This window comes from Lithobates pipiens, unplaced genomic scaffold (genome assembly GCF_037356315.1).
Source record: "Lithobates pipiens isolate NorthernLeopardFrog02 unplaced genomic scaffold, aLitPip1_a1.2 Scaffold_8, whole genome shotgun sequence".
NCBI classification, from domain to species: Eukaryota; Metazoa; Chordata; class Amphibia; order Anura; family Ranidae; genus Lithobates; species Lithobates pipiens.
In genome coordinates this window covers 631,776,778-631,793,823 of record NW_027507903.1, presented here as the reverse complement: position 1 = coordinate 631,793,823, position 17,046 = coordinate 631,776,778, and the positions used below count along the sequence as shown (strand labels likewise).

General features: G+C 42.5%; 2 protein-coding genes across 2 annotated transcripts in view; both read left to right on the top strand.

Moving 5' to 3' along the window:
- Positions 1 to 6,187, top strand: part of LOC143962417 (uncharacterized) — a 33,554-nt gene extending 27,367 nt beyond the window's left edge. Inside the window, 1 exon segment of the mRNA XM_077471697.1 lies at positions 6,162 to 6,187. Coding sequence (XP_077327823.1) covers positions 6,162 to 6,187 — 26 coding nt within the window.
- Positions 6,188 to 6,929: 742 nt separating this feature from the next.
- On the top strand, positions 6,930 to 16,827 carry LOC143964085 (olfactory receptor 5P56-like). Its single transcript, XM_077473795.1, has 2 exons — positions 6,930 to 7,036; positions 14,206 to 16,827. Exons 1-2 carry the CDS (start codon positions 7,010 to 7,012, stop codon positions 15,226 to 15,228), a joined length of 1,050 nt encoding a protein of 349 aa, XP_077329921.1. The 5' UTR covers positions 6,930 to 7,009; the 3' UTR covers positions 15,229 to 16,827.
- The last annotated feature ends 219 nt before the right edge of the window (positions 16,828 to 17,046 follow it).

Genomic DNA, 17,046 nt, shown 5'->3' with positions numbered 1-17,046 from the left:
GGTGTGTGTTTTTTTTTTTTTTTTTTTTAAACATGGCCGCTGATGCACTTTCTGGCTTAAACTGTCTAAACACTGGATGGAGACAGCTGCATTGTCAGTATAGGGAAATGGGTAGTGTTATCTGGAATAGCAAATTTAGAAGAACTTGACTTACCGTATATACTCGAGTATAAGCCGAGATTTTCAGCCTCTTTTTTGAGGCTGAAAGTGCCCCCCTCGGCTATACTCGAGTCATCGCTGTCTGCCCGCTCGATCAGCGTGTCGAGCAGACAGACAGCGGCCATTCTATGATTCAAAAGCCGCGCCTCCGGCTCCGCCTTCGCCTGTGATAGGCGGAACACTGAATTTCCCAGCAGCCTGTGTTCCGCCTATCACGGGCATCCGCTCATCCTCGTACTACGGACGAGGATGATACGACGTCCGTGATAGGCGGAACACAGGCTGCTGGGAAATTCAGTGTTCCGCCTATCACAGGCGAAGGAGGAGGCGCGGCTTTTGAATTTTACAATGGCCGCCGACGAAGAGGGCACGGGACGGAGGCAAGGCACGGGATGGGACGGGACGAAGGCAAGGCACGACACGGAGGCTCGGGACACAGGTAGGCTGGACACACACACACACACACACACACACACACGCACACGCACACGCGCACGCATACGGATGGATGGATGGAGACACACACACACACACACAGGGATGGATGGATGGATGGAGACACACACACACACACAGGGATGGATGGATGGATGGATGGAGACACACACACACACACAGGATGGATGGATGGATGGAGACACACACACACACAGGGATGGGATGGATGGATGGAGACACACACACACACAGGGATGGATGGATGGAGACACACACACACACACACACACACACACACACACACACAGGATGGATGGATGGATGGAGACACACACACAGGGATGGGATGGATGGACACACACACACACACAACACACACACACACACACACACACACACACAGGGATGGATGGATGGAGACACACACACACACACACACACACACACACAGGGATGGATGGATGGAGACACACACACACACACACACACACACACAGGGATGGATGGATGGAGACACACACACACACACACACAGGGATGGATGGATGGATGGATGGATGGAGACACACACAGGGATGGATGGATGGATGGAGACACACACACACACACACACAGGGATGGATGGATGGATGGAGACACACACACAGGGATGGATGGACACACACACACACAGGGATGGACGGACACACAGGGATGGACGGACACACACACAGGGATGGACAGGCATGTCTCACCCTCGGCTTATACACGAGTCAATAAGTTTGCCAGTTTTTTTGGGGTAAATTGGGGCCTCGGCTTATATTCGGGTCGGCCTATACTCGAGTATATACGGTAATTAAAGTTGTACTCCAGCTAATGCTTTTCTAAGCAGTGTGAGTTTTTTTTTTTTTTTGTGTGTGTGTTCTGACTCCATGGTCCTGGTCTTCCTGACTATGCTATGGATCCACCTGACTTTGTCTTGGGGCTGGCTAGCCCGAGGCAGGGAAACTAAGGAAAGGATTCTGAGGTGGTCCGGTGCCATCTCCGGTCGTGGAGAGGACCAGCCACTTCATAGCTATCCAGGTGAGGACTCTTCAGAAGAAGGTCACGCACGGGTTGGCTTCTTAGCAAGAGCCTGGTAGGGCTGAAGTACCGAAGTGACTCCAGTTTCGTGGGTATCGCCAAACTGGCTGAAAGATACTGGTACCACATGAGTGTCCTAGTTTCCTACATGTTCTACAACAAAGTCTGTGGCAGAGACTTATTCCTGATTTAAGCACCTTGTTGGCTGCTAGGCCTTGTGAGAGAGGGACTAGTTCACTTGAGTGAACATCCAGCTGTAAATGGCTATTCTCTGGATTTAGTTGAAGTAAGCAAGTCCTTTTATTATTGACACTAAGAGTAGCTGGACTTTCTTACTAACTCTCTGCTCCTATACTAAGAGACTGTTAACAATGTTTTTGCAAATAAAAATCCCTTTAAGTGGATCTGTCGTCAGGCTCTAAAGTTTCTGGGCCATCTACCACACGAAACCCCTAGATGCAAATCCAAGGTGTAGAAGGTAACGATAAGCCCAATCAAACCAGCAGCTCCTTTGGGGGGGTTAGTGCTACAGATATACCGTATTTATCGGCGTATAACACGCACCCCAAGTTTTGGGAAGGAATTTTGTGGAAAACTTTTTAGGAGGAAAATTTAAGGAAAAAAAAAAGCTTACATTTAAATGCCCATCAATGCAGCCTTGTCAATGTCCATCTGAAGCCTGTCCTCAATTGCAGCCTTGTCATGCAGCTTGTCCGTCGTTGTAACCTTAGTGCATTGTCCGCTTATTTTATTTTTTTTTTTTAAATGGCGCCACCAAGATGTCCTGTGTATCTCTGTGGCTCTCGGACCTTCTGGGGAAGGGCCGAAAGCCACCCAGATCCAAAAAAATTGTGCGCAAATCTTGGAGCATCGGCATATAACATGCACCCGCGATTTTTCCCCTGATTTTAAGTGGAAAAAAGTGTGTGTTATACGGTACTTACAAAAAAAGCCATGAGCCGATGACTATGGTGCGTGAACACTTCAGAAAGGGCAGGTCATGCCGTGACTGATGGCTCCGGCACGGGTTTGATGTCGCGTGACTCCAGCTAGTCACAAAGCTGGAGTTTGCGGCCCTGGAAGGAAGAGGGGTGAAGATGGATGCTCTCTGCTTGTGGGGACAGTGGCGACATCGCAGGCTTTGGTTTCAGGTAAGTGACATGTAGTGGGCTGCTATTTGATGCATAGTAGCCCATTATGATTTACCTTTGTAGGAAAATAAAGAGGAAGTAGAACCCACCAGGGTTTACTTCCTCTTTAAGTGGTTTGTCTTGACCCCCCTAACTGCACACATTTGCTGGACAGCTTGGTCTGTTAAGTTGGAAAATAAGACTTAAAGTGGATGTAAACCCAAGGTCATCCTTGCTAAACTACTGCCATAGGGGTTATCTATAAGGATTTACATTCCTCCTGCATGTGTCTTTACCTGTCAAATGTCTCCACTCTGTCTGCTATGAGACATGAAAAACTGCACATTTTGTGGGTGGGTCTGTTGTCTGGAGTCGTGATGTCGGTAGACTTCCTGCCCACCTCTACACTTCCCTTGTCAATATGCATATTATTCTCCAGTCCAGTGTATTTCTTACACTGAACTATTGCTATGATCTCTAACATCCAGTGAAAAGACAGGAAAGTCCCCACATGACTTCAGCATGCCCAATCATGCTGAGGTGGGGAACATCCAATCCTTACAGAGCAGCAGAAGAAAGGAGTGGGAGGAAATTAAAAAATAAAAATAAAAAATAATGAACGTCTTCGGCTAGTGCATGAGATATGTAAATCACCTGTCACTCACAGCAAGGGGGAGGATTTGACATTTTTTCTCGGTTTGTCAAGATTTAAATCACTGAATAATAAGAGGATTGCTCAGAGATGGATTAACTCTTTGTGGCAAGACTCAAATGATAGGAAATCTTATACTCTACATTATGACATCAAAATTTGTTTTCGGGTTTACATACACTTTAATGGCGAGATCGACTTTAAAAAAAAAAAAAAAAAAAGCACACAGGCTTTGGTGTACTGCCCTTTAATAAAGTGAAAAAAACCTCAAATCCAGACACTCACAGGCAAAGGTTAAGCAGGACTTGTCATCCACACCTCCCCATTGCAATGTTGTACACCGGGTTCTTACTATTGACCCTCTGGTATAAGCTCCAGTGTGGGAGGCTAACTCTGTCCGGAAAATGGCCACCGCTGTGCTTTGGCCTAAGCACCCTGACTGATCTCACAAAAAAGGATGTTCCTGACTGCCGGCCAAGCCAGTGCTGTGCCTGGAGCCACACGATAGGGTGTGCAGGATCTTGCTATGAGGGAGGCGTGGCTTGTCCCCCCCCTCCCCCCCCCAAATCCAGCTTCTTTCGGTTAAAGTCAGACAGCTGGAGCTTATACTGAGGGTCAATTTATAGGAACATGGTGTGCATTATTGAGATGTAGATGACAAGCCCTGTTTAACCTTTTCTTGTGAGTGTACTGATTTTAGTTTGGGGGGGGGGGTTGGGGCCTACTTGCCCTGCATATAGGGGTACCTTTTACATGGAGCGCTCTTATCAATGCCTGGGACCAGGTAGAGACTGGCATCATGTGAAACGTCTAACTTTAAGGCAGTTCCCCAACTTAGAGATGACCCACCACACGGTGTGCAGTAAAAGTGCAGAGTTCTTTCATAAAAGTACTGTCCCGTGTCACTACACACTGTAACTTGATGTAGGTTGCATTAGGAGGGACATTGTTGAGCCAGAGCCCTGTCCAGTGTACCTCTGATACCTTGCTCCCTGTAACAGAATGTGGTCCCGCCATGCATATAATGTGGACCTTATGTGTGCACTTGTTAACTGCTTTACAGTGGTACCCATGGTACCAGGCTATGGATCTCCATAATGCAGGTTTGGCTCCAGCTGCTACTGGAAACTGACCACTAGTGAAGGAGCCAGAATTTCCACCCCCCCCCAGCTATCAGAGGACCTCTAACCTTACCAGTTACCATCCCTAACAACTGGTTGCTTTGTGTCTCAAGCTAGTGCTTGAGCAACTGCATCACTCTTCCTACTTAATTTGCAGAGTGGACCTTTGTAGCAGCTAAACTTTATACCCCACAAGTGCTTTCCGGACCCTGTGTCAGGGAAAGCTCATCCCTGTGCACAGAAGTCTTGTCCATAGCCAATTCACAGGTGCACACGGACACAAATGCCAGGCGGCTATTTAATCTGCACTAGGGCCTTGGATCCTTGCCATTTGGTCTACTATGTTTCCTGAATTCCTGCTAGCTGTTCCTGGGTTGACTCTCTGTTACCAGCTTGATCTGCTCCTGCCTCTGCCTGGAAGTTGCCTGTACCAACCCCTGGCTTGTCTCTGGATTTTGCCTCTGCTCCTTCTCCTTACCCGCCCATCTGCCTGTTGCTACCAACCAGGGCCTGACTTTGATTACTCTTCTGCCAGCCGTTTGTACTTGATGTGCCTTTCTGTTGCCGACATGGACTGCCTGACCTTGTTTACCTGCATCTGAATCTGCTGATCTGTGCCTATCTCCTTTTCTGTTCTTCCATCCGGTGCAGCATGCTCTTCTGCAACTCGCAGCTCACTCTTCAGCAACCCATAGCCTACTCTTCAGCAACGCACTCGCTGCTCTTCAACCTCGTACAATGGAAGACCAGTCAGACAGTCATGCTCACTCTGTGCTCAGATGCTCCTGTCATTTTACCATGGAGCCAGAAGGGTAAGAGAAGCCTACCTCTACACATAAGGCTCCACGACAAGATATGTTACACCCTGGTTCTTTTGATATGCCAGAACCAACATGCACCCCTTTGAATAACTTCAGACCAGGTCCAGAACAAATATACCCCAGATCACGTCTTGGTAGACGAAATGCAGTGGACCGTACTGTGTTCGGTCTATATACTGTGTTCTTCATTTTCTGTCATCACACCATATACAGTGCCTATATTTGTCCACATTGATGTAAGTGTAATACCTTATTTAATACATTTTTAGTCAAGGATTTTATGCTATGTGGCGATTTACTTTCCTCATGACCCCTTTTTGCTGACCGGTGGAGCGTAAGAGTCCCTGGATGCTGGACCTGTGGTACTGTGCATCCTGCATATTGGTTCCTGTGATGTTTGGATGTTACTCCTGTGCTAGTGTGCATTCTATATGCTGGTCCACGTGATGTCCAAGTCTCTCCAGTTCTGCTTGTTTGGCTCCTTGCTGCTGGCAGTTAGCCCACACCATTCGGTAAAGGGAACCCTAATACCTTTGGTGGGGGCTGCACATCGGATGGTGACCCTTCTTCTTGGCTGTGTTCTTTCCGAGGAGTTTATCACTTACCCACGTGGGTAATTTCCCCTTTTATAGGCTGAACATTCATCTTTTACCTTTTTATATGAACCATTTTTTTTTATCCAAACTACACTTGTTTGGACTCACTTATGTTTTTTTCTTTGATTCAGTTCAATGGATACTATGTCTTCACTGTTTTGTACATTATTTCTGTTTTTCAGGTCCCAAACACTGGCTCTTATTATAATATCATACTGCCACTTTATTGTTTGCACAATCATTTAGCTCTGCACTTTACCCCACAGGTCCAGAACAGTTGATAGAACTTTACTTGAATAGTTTCCAGCAATACCGTTCATTGTGAACAGTCCTATATCCTGACCCTAACTACAATTGAATGACTGCCCAGGCATACAGTCCATGTTGGTGTTTCCCATGCTTCTCTGAAAATCTCGCTGCCTTCTTCACACAATTCACAGCATGTCTTGCCCAAGGGTTGACGCAAGGCCAGTAAACAAGCGAGAGTAGGCCCCAAACCAAGCCTACTCCCATATTTATATCACTGGTGAGTAGGCTGGATCTAAAAAGCCTGGGAGCTGAGACACACACCCTCCCTCCCTCAGCCTGGACCAACCACTAGCTAACTGATACAGTTGTAGGTAACCTGCCTACATGCTCAAGAGTGTACAGCAGGCCATTCCTTTTTATAGTGTTGCTAATCTGCCATTTTACGCCTTCCCCTGGCACATTGCAACCCCTTGCTTGCTAATGTGCTCTTTTCCTACTGAGCTTTACCGGAAAAGAGGTGTTATGTGTGTGTGTTTTTTTTTTATTTATTTTTTATGCAAACAATATTTTTGTTTTTCTCACTAATAATTTTTCTGGGACCGTAGCAAGGTCCCTATAGTCCGACAATTACCGTTCTCTTGGTGTTCTGAGTATGTATAAAGATGACTCTTGACTGATCCTCTCCTTTCGTAATGTTTGGAGGCATGGGCCTGAGCTACAGCTTCACTTATTTCTTACTGAACAGATTTTCTATATACGAGGAGATTAAAATTCTTAAAAGATGATCTCTCAACTACACAATTTAAAGGTACCTCTATTTTGTATTTTCTGCAATAAATACATGTCCTTCCCCTTTTTTTCCCCCCCCAAACATTAAATACTATTTTAACAAAAAAATTTAATTATTAAACATACCATGTATATTTTATTATTTTTGAGTCGCTGTTCTTAATGCATATCTATATCCAAAAATTTTATATTTACAGATTTTTTTTATTATACTTTATTTTCACAGTGTGATCCTGCCATTAGCACATTTCCTGTCCTCACGTATTCTTACCAACTGTGAAAATGTGGCTTTTGGGATTGTATACCCCCCTAATACATTTTTAGCAAACCTTGACAGAGTTAGCACGAGCAGACTGTACAGTATGCTACAATATATGTGGATAAAGAGCCCCCCTTTTTTAATGCAAATTCTGCTAGACATACAGTATATCACATCACACCTTATCTGCATAGTTGCTTAAGGTCAGTAAACTGAAATACTGAAGTAGGTCAGCATGAGAACCAGATTACCTGAATTTTCAGAATAAATAGGAGCTTTCATGTTTCCCTCATTATGATTTTAGGTCAATTGTATTGATATTTAGTATGTGTTTGATTGTAGATTGCGCCCCCTATCATCCTTTTTGTGAAAAAAAAAATATATGTATCCAAACTTTACCACTTTTCATATAGTACAATCACATCTGAGCAATACCACCTACTTATTGTTTAGTGTTTCAACAAATACCAACTGCTCCTGTGCATAAAAATGCATGCATATGCAAACACCAATAACAAAATTATTAAAATTCAAAAAACTCAAAAGACAATCCCCTAAAAAAAAAGTATATACCAAAACCACCCCCCCATTTCCAATCCATGTACACTCTCAAATAGCGTGTGTGTACGGGAATGGGGTCCTATCCCCAGTTTCAATGTTAGTATCAGTCCTTTTTCAATCAATAGTCCTTCAGTGTTCAGGTGTACAATTTTTTACCACAAAACACCCTTCGTGCCACCACCACGAAATGGGCCACTCACCAAACTTAGATGGAAATTCACCTTTGGTTCATTCAATGGATAACCACTCCTTATACTCGCTCGTTCTCCAGTCAGCAATCCACAGATTTATACATACTCTTAAAAAAAAATATATGGAACCAACATAGTGTAAAACGTTCCAACTTTTAATGTAAAAAAACTTAAAAACAAATTGCACTCACATATTCCTGTGTCATCTAGCCGACACCAAGCTTATCCAGCCATGTATAAACGGTGCATTTTGGGCAAGACAATGTTGTTCCACAGTTAACCTTCCTCACTCTCTCCTGGGTTCACCTGTTCCCGGCACCTTCACTACACTGCAAATGATTTCCACAGCCTCTACGCATTTCACAGTTCCCTCTGCATCATCAGGAAGATATTTAGGTTTACTTTTTTTTAAAACGTAAGTTTGAAAAGACAATTTTGTGAGTGTAAAATTCAGCTTGAGCTATTGACCTATGTAAATGCCGATAGGGAAATCCCAGAATTTAGGGGGATTCCAATAACAAGTTGACTGCTGAACCACATTCAAAAAGATGTATTTAATATTCAAGCCTATAGTTTTAGCCATAGGAACGGGAGCACATGTATACAGTACACATGATGAAGTAATTGCTCTCCTGAGGCTGGGAGCCTAAATACATTTATACAATTCTAAAGGGGGTGGAGGTACCTTGTGAGCCTCTTTGTAGGCCTAATCAATTTGTTGGTTATTTACCATTGATGGTCATTTAGCACCTAGACATCACTTCCAGAGTTGGGAAAATGCCCATTTACAGCTGGAGGTGTGAATGGTATTTGACCACAAACACAAGAACAGCTTACATGCATCCTGTAACTAAACATTTGTAAAAAGGAACTCTGCTTAATCAAAATACATGCTTTGATAATCATAACTAAATGTTTGATAAATAAATGGCGATTCCATTTACCCGATCAATACCATACTTTTTTCAACCAATGTTTTTTTTTTGTTTTGTTTTTTTCTGTTTGCATGTGAAAATATGAATTTACTGTATATGCAGTAATTCGTATTTATCTGAGCATATTTTTTTTTTTTAAGTCCCGATTTATAAGCACTAAAAAAAAATTGACCAAATCACTATAGTACATGTCCATAAAAGATATAAAAAAATATACTTTTTTTTATTTTTCTAAATGCTCATAATTATTATTACATTTATATACACACTTGCAATTTGTATTGAGTGCAGGGTTAAATTGCAGTTTTGTTTTCATAGCCATCCATGTCCCCACCAGGGAGAATCCCTCTCAATATTTGTTCTAGTAATCATTGTCTGAGCCCTTGTACACACGGTCGGATAATCTGTCGGAATGTGTCTTATCGGACCGTGTCGTCAGATAATCTGACTGTGTGTGGTATGCATCGGATTGATTCCATCCGAATCTCCGTCGGACCCAATTTTCCAACATGTTGGAAATATTTCCCGACCAACTGGGCCGGTCGGACATATTCCGATCATGTGTAGAGAATTTTGATCGGACCATCAAAAGATCAAATTCCTACATCAAAGCTATTGGCTACTAGCCTGAACGTAGTCCCATCGTAACGAAATTACGTCATCACGTTCTGAAAGATCGGATTTTTCGCCAACTTGGCCCGACCGTGTGTATGCAACAGTTTCGGACAAGATCCGACGGGCAAAATCCGACGGATTTGGTTGTGGAAATCTCAGACCGTGTGTACGTGGGCTTAGAGACAGAGTGATGTGAAATCCAACTTTTTTTTTTTTTTTTTTTTAAGCTTTCTCTGTCTTTTTAAAAAAAATATTATCACACATAGTTACTACAATGTAATGAATATTGGTATAATATCATGACAAGAATCTCTGTTATAACCATCTGCAAAATGATAAGTCATAGAAACACTATATTGTCAAAAGTGTTGGGACACCTGCCTTTAAACGGACATGAACTTTAATGGCACCCCAGTCTTAGTCCGTAAGGTTCAATATTGAGTTGGCCCACCCTTTGCAGCTATAGCAGCTTCAACTCTTCTGGAAAGGCTGTCCACAAGGTTTAGGAGTGTGTCTATGGGAATGTTTGACCATTCTTCCAGAAGTGCATTTTTGAGGTCAGACACTGATATTGGAGGAGAAGGCCTGGCTGACAGACTGCTCTCTAATTCATCCCAAAGGTGTTCTATTGGTTTGAGGTCAGGACTCTGTGTAGGCCAGTCAAGTTTCTCCACCTCAAATTCGCTCATCTATGTTTTTATGGACCTTGCTTTGTACACTGGTACGCAATCACGTTGGGACAGGAAGAGGACATTCCCAATGAAATTGTCCAAAATATCTTGGTATGCTGACACCTTAAGAGTTCCCTTCACTGGAATTAAGGGGCCAAGCTCAACCCCTGAAACACAACCCAACACCATAATCCCCCTCCATCAAATGATTTGGACCAGTGCACAAAGCAAGGTCCATAAAGAAATGGATGAGTGAGGTAATTTATTCATTATTATTTTATGTTGCTAGATTTTATTATTCAGTCATCTTACACCTTTTAGTTATTAGAAATTATATTATTATTATTTAAAAATAAATATTAACACCAGGTAACAGAAATTGTAGGACTACTTATAACCAAGCAAATAAAAAGTCCTTGAAATGAAACATTTATAATTATTTAAGGCTTAGATGGAAAAAGTGGACATGGCAAGCATCTACCCCTTTCAGGCTTCTCCAGCTCAACGGCCCTGCTACAAGGAGAATGAAGGAAACTGGAAGTTTTGTTTCAAAGGTTCACATAAGACCACCGTGACATGATTCATGCATGAAGTGCTAACTAATAAGACGAATAAGTAAGTATTATACATTGCTCAAAAAATAAAAAATAAATAAAGGAACACCTTTTAATCAGAGTATAGAATCAAGTCCATTAAACTCCTGGTCAGTTAAGTAGCAGAGGGGGTTGTTAATCAGTTTAAGCTGCTTTGGTGTTAATAAAATTAACAGGTGCATTAGATAGGCAACAATACTTTAAGTGCCCGTTCACACTACCGTGACTTGTCAGGTGACTTAGTCGCCTGACAAGTCGCGCTCCGTTCTGTACTATGGAACTGTTTTAATAGGAGTGACTCAAGTCGCTCCGACTTAGAAAAAGGTTCCTGTACTATTTTTGGGGCAACTTCAGGCGACTTGCATTGACTTCTATGCAGATGTCGTTCTGTGAGTCGTGCTGCAAGTCATGTCGCCCCTGTGTGAACCGGCACTAAGATGTCCTCCAAAACAGGAATGGTTTTACAGGTGGAGGGTACTGATATATATGTGTCACAACTGGTAGCATGAGATGATACTTGGATCCTATAGAGGTTGCAAAGGCAGCCCAACTCCTCCAGGATGGCACATTAATACGTGCCATTGCCAGAAGGTTTGCTGTGTCTCCCAGCAAAGTCTCAAAAGCATGGAGGAGAGTCCATGAGACAGGCAGGTACTCTAGGACAGCTGGACGAGGCCGTAGAAGGTCCTTAACTCATCAGCAGGACTAGTATATGCTCATGTTTGCCAGGAGGAACAGAATGGGCACTGCCAGAGCCCTACAAAATGAATTGTAGCGGGCCACTGGGGTGAATGTCTGTGACCAAACAATCAGAAACAGACTTCATGAGGGTGGCCTGAGGGCCCGACATCCTCTAGTGGACCCTGTGCTCACTGCCTGGCACCATGGAGCTCGATTTGTCATTTGCCATTGACCGCCAGAATTGGCAGGTCGACCACTGGCACCCTGTGTTTTTCACAGATGAGAGTAGGTTCTCCCTGAGCACATGTGACAGGTGAAATGCCCCATACGTGGTTGGACATTCCGACCACAAAATCCATTGGATTTTTTCTGATGGATTTTGGCCAAAACTTGTGTTGCATACACACGGTCGCACAAAGTTGTCGGAAAATCTGACCGTTCTGAACGAGGTGACATCAAACACGTACGTTGAGACTATAAATGGGCCAGTAGCCAATAGCTTTCGTCTCTTAGTTTATTCTGAGCATGCGTGGTACTATGTCCGTTGGAATTTACATACGATCGGAATTTATGCGATTGGACTTTGTTGTCGGAAAATTTTAGATCCAGCCCTCAAACTTTGTGCGTAAGAAAATGGAGCCCACACACGGTCGGATTTTCTGACAACATGATCCGATCGCACATTTTCCGTCTGAAAATCTGACCGTGTGTATGGGGCAAAAGGGTCTGGAGAAGCTGTGGAGAACGTTATGCTGTCTGTAACATCATTCAGCATGAAGGATTTGGTGGTGGGCTAGTGATGGTCTGGGGAGGCATATCCAAGAGGGACGCACAGACCTCTACAGGCTAGGCCATGGCACCCTAACTTCCATTAGGTATCGGGATGAAATCCTTGGACCCATTGTCGGACCCTACACTGGTGCAGTGGGTCCTTGGTTCCTCCTGGTGCACGACAATGCCGGCCTCATGTGGCGAAAGTATGCAGCTGGTTACTGGAGGATTAAGGAATTGAAACCATTAAATGGCCCCCACTCTCGCCTGAGCAAAATTAACCACTTGCCGACCAGCGCACGACGATGTACGTCGACAGAATGGCACGGGCAGGCAAATGGGCGTACATGTATGTCCCTTTAAATTTGCCGCCCTGCCATCGAGAGCGCGCCGCCAGCGGCACGCTCCCGCGCTGGTCGGGACCTCCGTGAGTCCGGTCGCAGGACCCGCAGACTCGATCGCCGCGGGCGTCCCCGCGATCGTCTCACGGAGTGGCCAAATGAAGAAATGCCGTTGTAAACAGCATTTCTTCATTCTGCCTAGCAACTAGTGACGCTGGTCTCTGCTCCATGTGATTGGAGCAGAGATCAGTGTTCACTAAATGAAAGCCCAACCCCCCCACAGTTAGTAACACACCCCTAGGAACACTTAACCCCTACACTGCCACCCACTGGTTAACCCCTTCACTGCCAGTGTCATTTACACAGGAATCACTGCATTTATATAGCAGTGATTACTGTATAAATGACAATGGTCCCAAAAATGTATCAAAAATGTCCGATGTGTCCCCCACAATGCCGCAGTCACAATAAAAATCGCTGATCGCCGCCATTACTAGTAAAAAAAAAAAAAAAAAAAAGTATTAATAAAAATGCTATAAAACTATCCCTATTTTGTAAACGCTATAACTTTTGTGCAAACCAATCAATAATCGCTTATTGCGATTTTTTTTACCAAAAATATGTAGAAGAATACGTATCGGCCTAAACTGAGGGAAAAAAATGTTTTTTTATATATTTTTGGGGGATATTTATTATAACAAAAAGTAAAAAATAATGCGTTTTTTTCAAAATTGTCGCTCTATTTTTGTTTATAGCGCAAAAAATAAAAACCGCAGGGGTGATCAAATACCACCAAAAGAAAGCTCTATTTGTGGGGAAAAAAGGACGTCAATTTTGTTTGGGAGCCACCTCGCACGACCGCGCAATTGTCAGTTAAAGCGACGCAGTGCCGAATCGCAAAAAGTGGTCTGGTCTTTGACCAGCAAATTGGTCCGGTCTGAAAGTGGTTAAATAGAACACCTCTGGGACATTATGTTTTAGTCCATCCGATGCCACCAGGTTGCACCTCAGTCTGTTCAGGAGCTCAGTGATGCCCTGGTCCAGATCTGATAGGAAATACCCCGGGACAACATCCATCATTTCATGAGGAGCATGCCCCGATGTTGTCAGGCATGCATACAAACACGTGGGGGCCATGCAAACTACTGTGTACCATTTTGAGTTGCTGCAATGAAATTTCAGCAAAATGGACTAGCCTGCTGCATCATTTTTTTTTTCACTTTGATTTTCGGGGTGTCTTTGAATTCAGCCATCTCTAGGTTGATCATTTTCATTTCCATCAAACGATGTGACATCCTTTTGTCCCTAACACATTACCCAGTCCATATCAGTATTGATATCCAACATATTTTTCTCCATTGAGATCTGATGTATTTTCAAAGTGTTCCTTTCATTTTTTTTAGCAGTGTATCATTGTATTGGTACCTTGGAAAGAAACCTCCCAGTTTCCTCTTTTCTATATGTCTACTCTGTTTCTTCACTTTTGCAATTAAGAGTTTGGATGTATAAAATGCATTTTCAGTATGTTTTAATGTATTTGTACCATGTTTATATTTTTTCATTACTTCAGTGTAATTTATGGAACAAAACAATGAGTGAGGAATTTCTTCTCTTGGGATACCAGAACCTTGGTGCCTTTAAGAACCTCATATTTTGTTTAATTCTTGGGATTTTTTTGATGACTGTGGCTGGAAACTTCCTGATTATTGGGTTGGTCTCAACAAGTTCTCAACTTCATTCTCCAATGTACTTCTTTCTTGGCCATCTTGCTACAACTGACATATTGGTTTCAATCTGTATTGTACCGTCTCTGCTCAATGTCTTAAAAAAGGATGGTTCCAATATTTCCTTAGGTCCTTGCATCTTTCAACTTTTCCTCTTTTGTGTTTCTGAGACAGTTGAGTGTTTCATACTCACAGTGATGTCCTACGATCGTTACGTGGCAATCTGCTGCCCTTTGCGCTATAGATCCATTATGAACAATAGACTTCAGCATCATCTTGTCTTCTGGTCTTGGTTTTTAGGAACCATGTCCTCCATAAATTTAGCGGCCCAGATCTACATGCTGTGCTACTGTAAAGCCAACATCATTGACCACTTCTTCTGTGATACAGTTGTTCTTCTGGAACTCTCCTGTTCAAACACTTTTGCTGTAAAAGTACAAGATTTAATAGTTTCAGTGACAGTCACACTTCTCCCGTTTGCATTCATATTTTTAACCTATGTCTGTATATTTGTCACCATCATTCATAGTCCAACCCCAACAGGGAGACAGAAGGCTTTCTCTACTTGCACGTCCCACCTTCTTGTTGTCACTGCCTTTTATGGTTCTCTCTTTTCTGTATATGGGTCACCATCTAGTGGTTACTCTACCAACCTTAATAAAAGCCTGTCCTTAATTTTTACTTTAATTACCCCCCTTTTTAACCCTGTTGTCTATAGCCTACAGAGCCAGGAGATAAGGTGTGCCTTTGGGAAACAAATAAGAAAACTTCTTTTTTCTTTTCAAATGTTTTTATTGAGATTTTTAGCAGAGTTAGTTACAACAAGGGTTACAAAAAAAAAAAAATATATAGTAACAAAAGTAACATAACACAGTATAATGTAGTGACAGGGTTTTCTCAGCACAATATAGCATAGTAACAAATAGTCCACAATAAAGAATAAAGTAGTATTCCCAAGTATCTAATATTCATAGTCATAAAGGGACTCGAACAAGAGTAAGTCTCTTAGAACTTGTATAATAAAGTCCGTAATATAATTATTGTAAGATTTATAAATAGCGATATAGATAATGGCCACTTCTGGACCCCAAGACACCCCTCACAGGGATCTATCTGTGTCCTGGAGTACATAGGCCAACATCTTAAAGGAAAATCAAACACAGTAGTTATCTTTTATGAAGGAAAATAAAGAACTATTCTTACTCCGCAGCTCAATTCAGATAAACAGACATGTGATATATTTGTCACTTTGCTATGAAATTATTTTTAAAGCCACCCAAAAAATATTAAAACGCACAGGAATTCTTTCTTCTATAAGATTAAAGAATCAGCATTATCTAAATTGTGGAAGTATAATTTTTGTACCATGTACTCCAAGGTTCCCATAGTTGTTGTTCCTTAATATATAGGGATTTGTCATTAGGAAATAACAATTCGTAGGAGTGGTGGAGTTGGGTTAATTCTATAACTTCTGTCATAGTAGGAAGAGAGTCAGTTTTCCATTTTCTAGTTATGGATAGTCTCGCAGCTAAAAGTATATGTGTTACTACTTTATGATATTGTTTGGGAATCGTACGTAAATTCATATTCAGAATGGCTAGTTCTGGTGAAAGTTGAAGGACAATACCTGTTACGGAAATGAGTAAATGGGAGATTGCCTGCCAGTAGTTATGTAAGCTTGGGCAGTCCCACATAATATGAAATAGGGTCCCCAATTGGGTACAATTTCTCCAGCAATTAGGTGACGAGTTCCCCTTGAATTTTGCTAGTATATGTGGAGTCAGGTATTGTCTTTGAACAATTTTTTGTGCCAATTCCCATAATGTAACACATGCAGTGGCCCTATATATGCTTCGTAGGGAAGCCATCTATTGTTTAATTGAAAAGTCTTGCCCCAAATCTTGTTCCCATTTAAGGAAGGAAGGTAGTTTGCTGGGTATGTTTTTTTCCCCTAGAATTGGGTATATTTTAGCTACTCCTTTCTGTGAGGTGGCATGGTTATTGAGGAAAGACCATATTTTAACCGGCATTGAAGCTCTGAGTTGTGGATTGTGTAGCAGACACTTTTCTATTTGAATATATGTAGATCGCTCAGATTTCGGAAGCTGTAATTCATTACTTAACTGAGAAAAAGACTTTAATGAGCCCTGTTGGAAGAAGGAACCAAGTTTGATATCCCGACCCAAATTCCAGTCGTGTACTTGTACGCCAGGAATTAATGTTGGTATGACTGTTAGAGGAGGGTTTAACACCGTGATTGGAGTTTTATCCCATTTGTATGTGATGATTCTCTGCCAAGAGTGTAGCGTCGCTTTCACCGTTGGTGGGTATTGAGCTGTAATTGTGGACTTAATTTTCCTACTAAGTAACCAGAATTGCATATTAGGCTGTCGCATGATGTCTTTCTCAATTTGTCCCCATAAAGTTTTAGGAGTAGGCAAGAACCATTCTTGCAATTGGGTCAAAAGAGTTGCGTCATAATAATCCTGTAGATCAGGTAGGGTCGCACCACCTATATTTCTATGTTTAATTAGTATATGGTATGCGCAACGGGATTTTTTGCCATTCCATAGATATTTTCCCAAACTGCTTTATAAGGATTTAAAGTAATATTTAGGGATACATATTGGAAGGGACCTGAGTTGATATAATAATTTTGGTAAGGTCATCATTTTGAAAGCTGCCAG

What these genes read in the sequence shown, in the direction of transcription:
- LOC143964085 (XM_077473795.1), top strand. Translation starts at nt 7,010, where the DNA reads ATGATCTCTCAACTACACAATTTAAAG. An exon ending in CTCAACTACACAATTTAAAG is followed by an intron (nt 7,037 to 14,205) that starts GTACCTCTATTT and finishes TCATTACTTCAG; the next exon opens with TGTAATTTATGGAACAAAAC.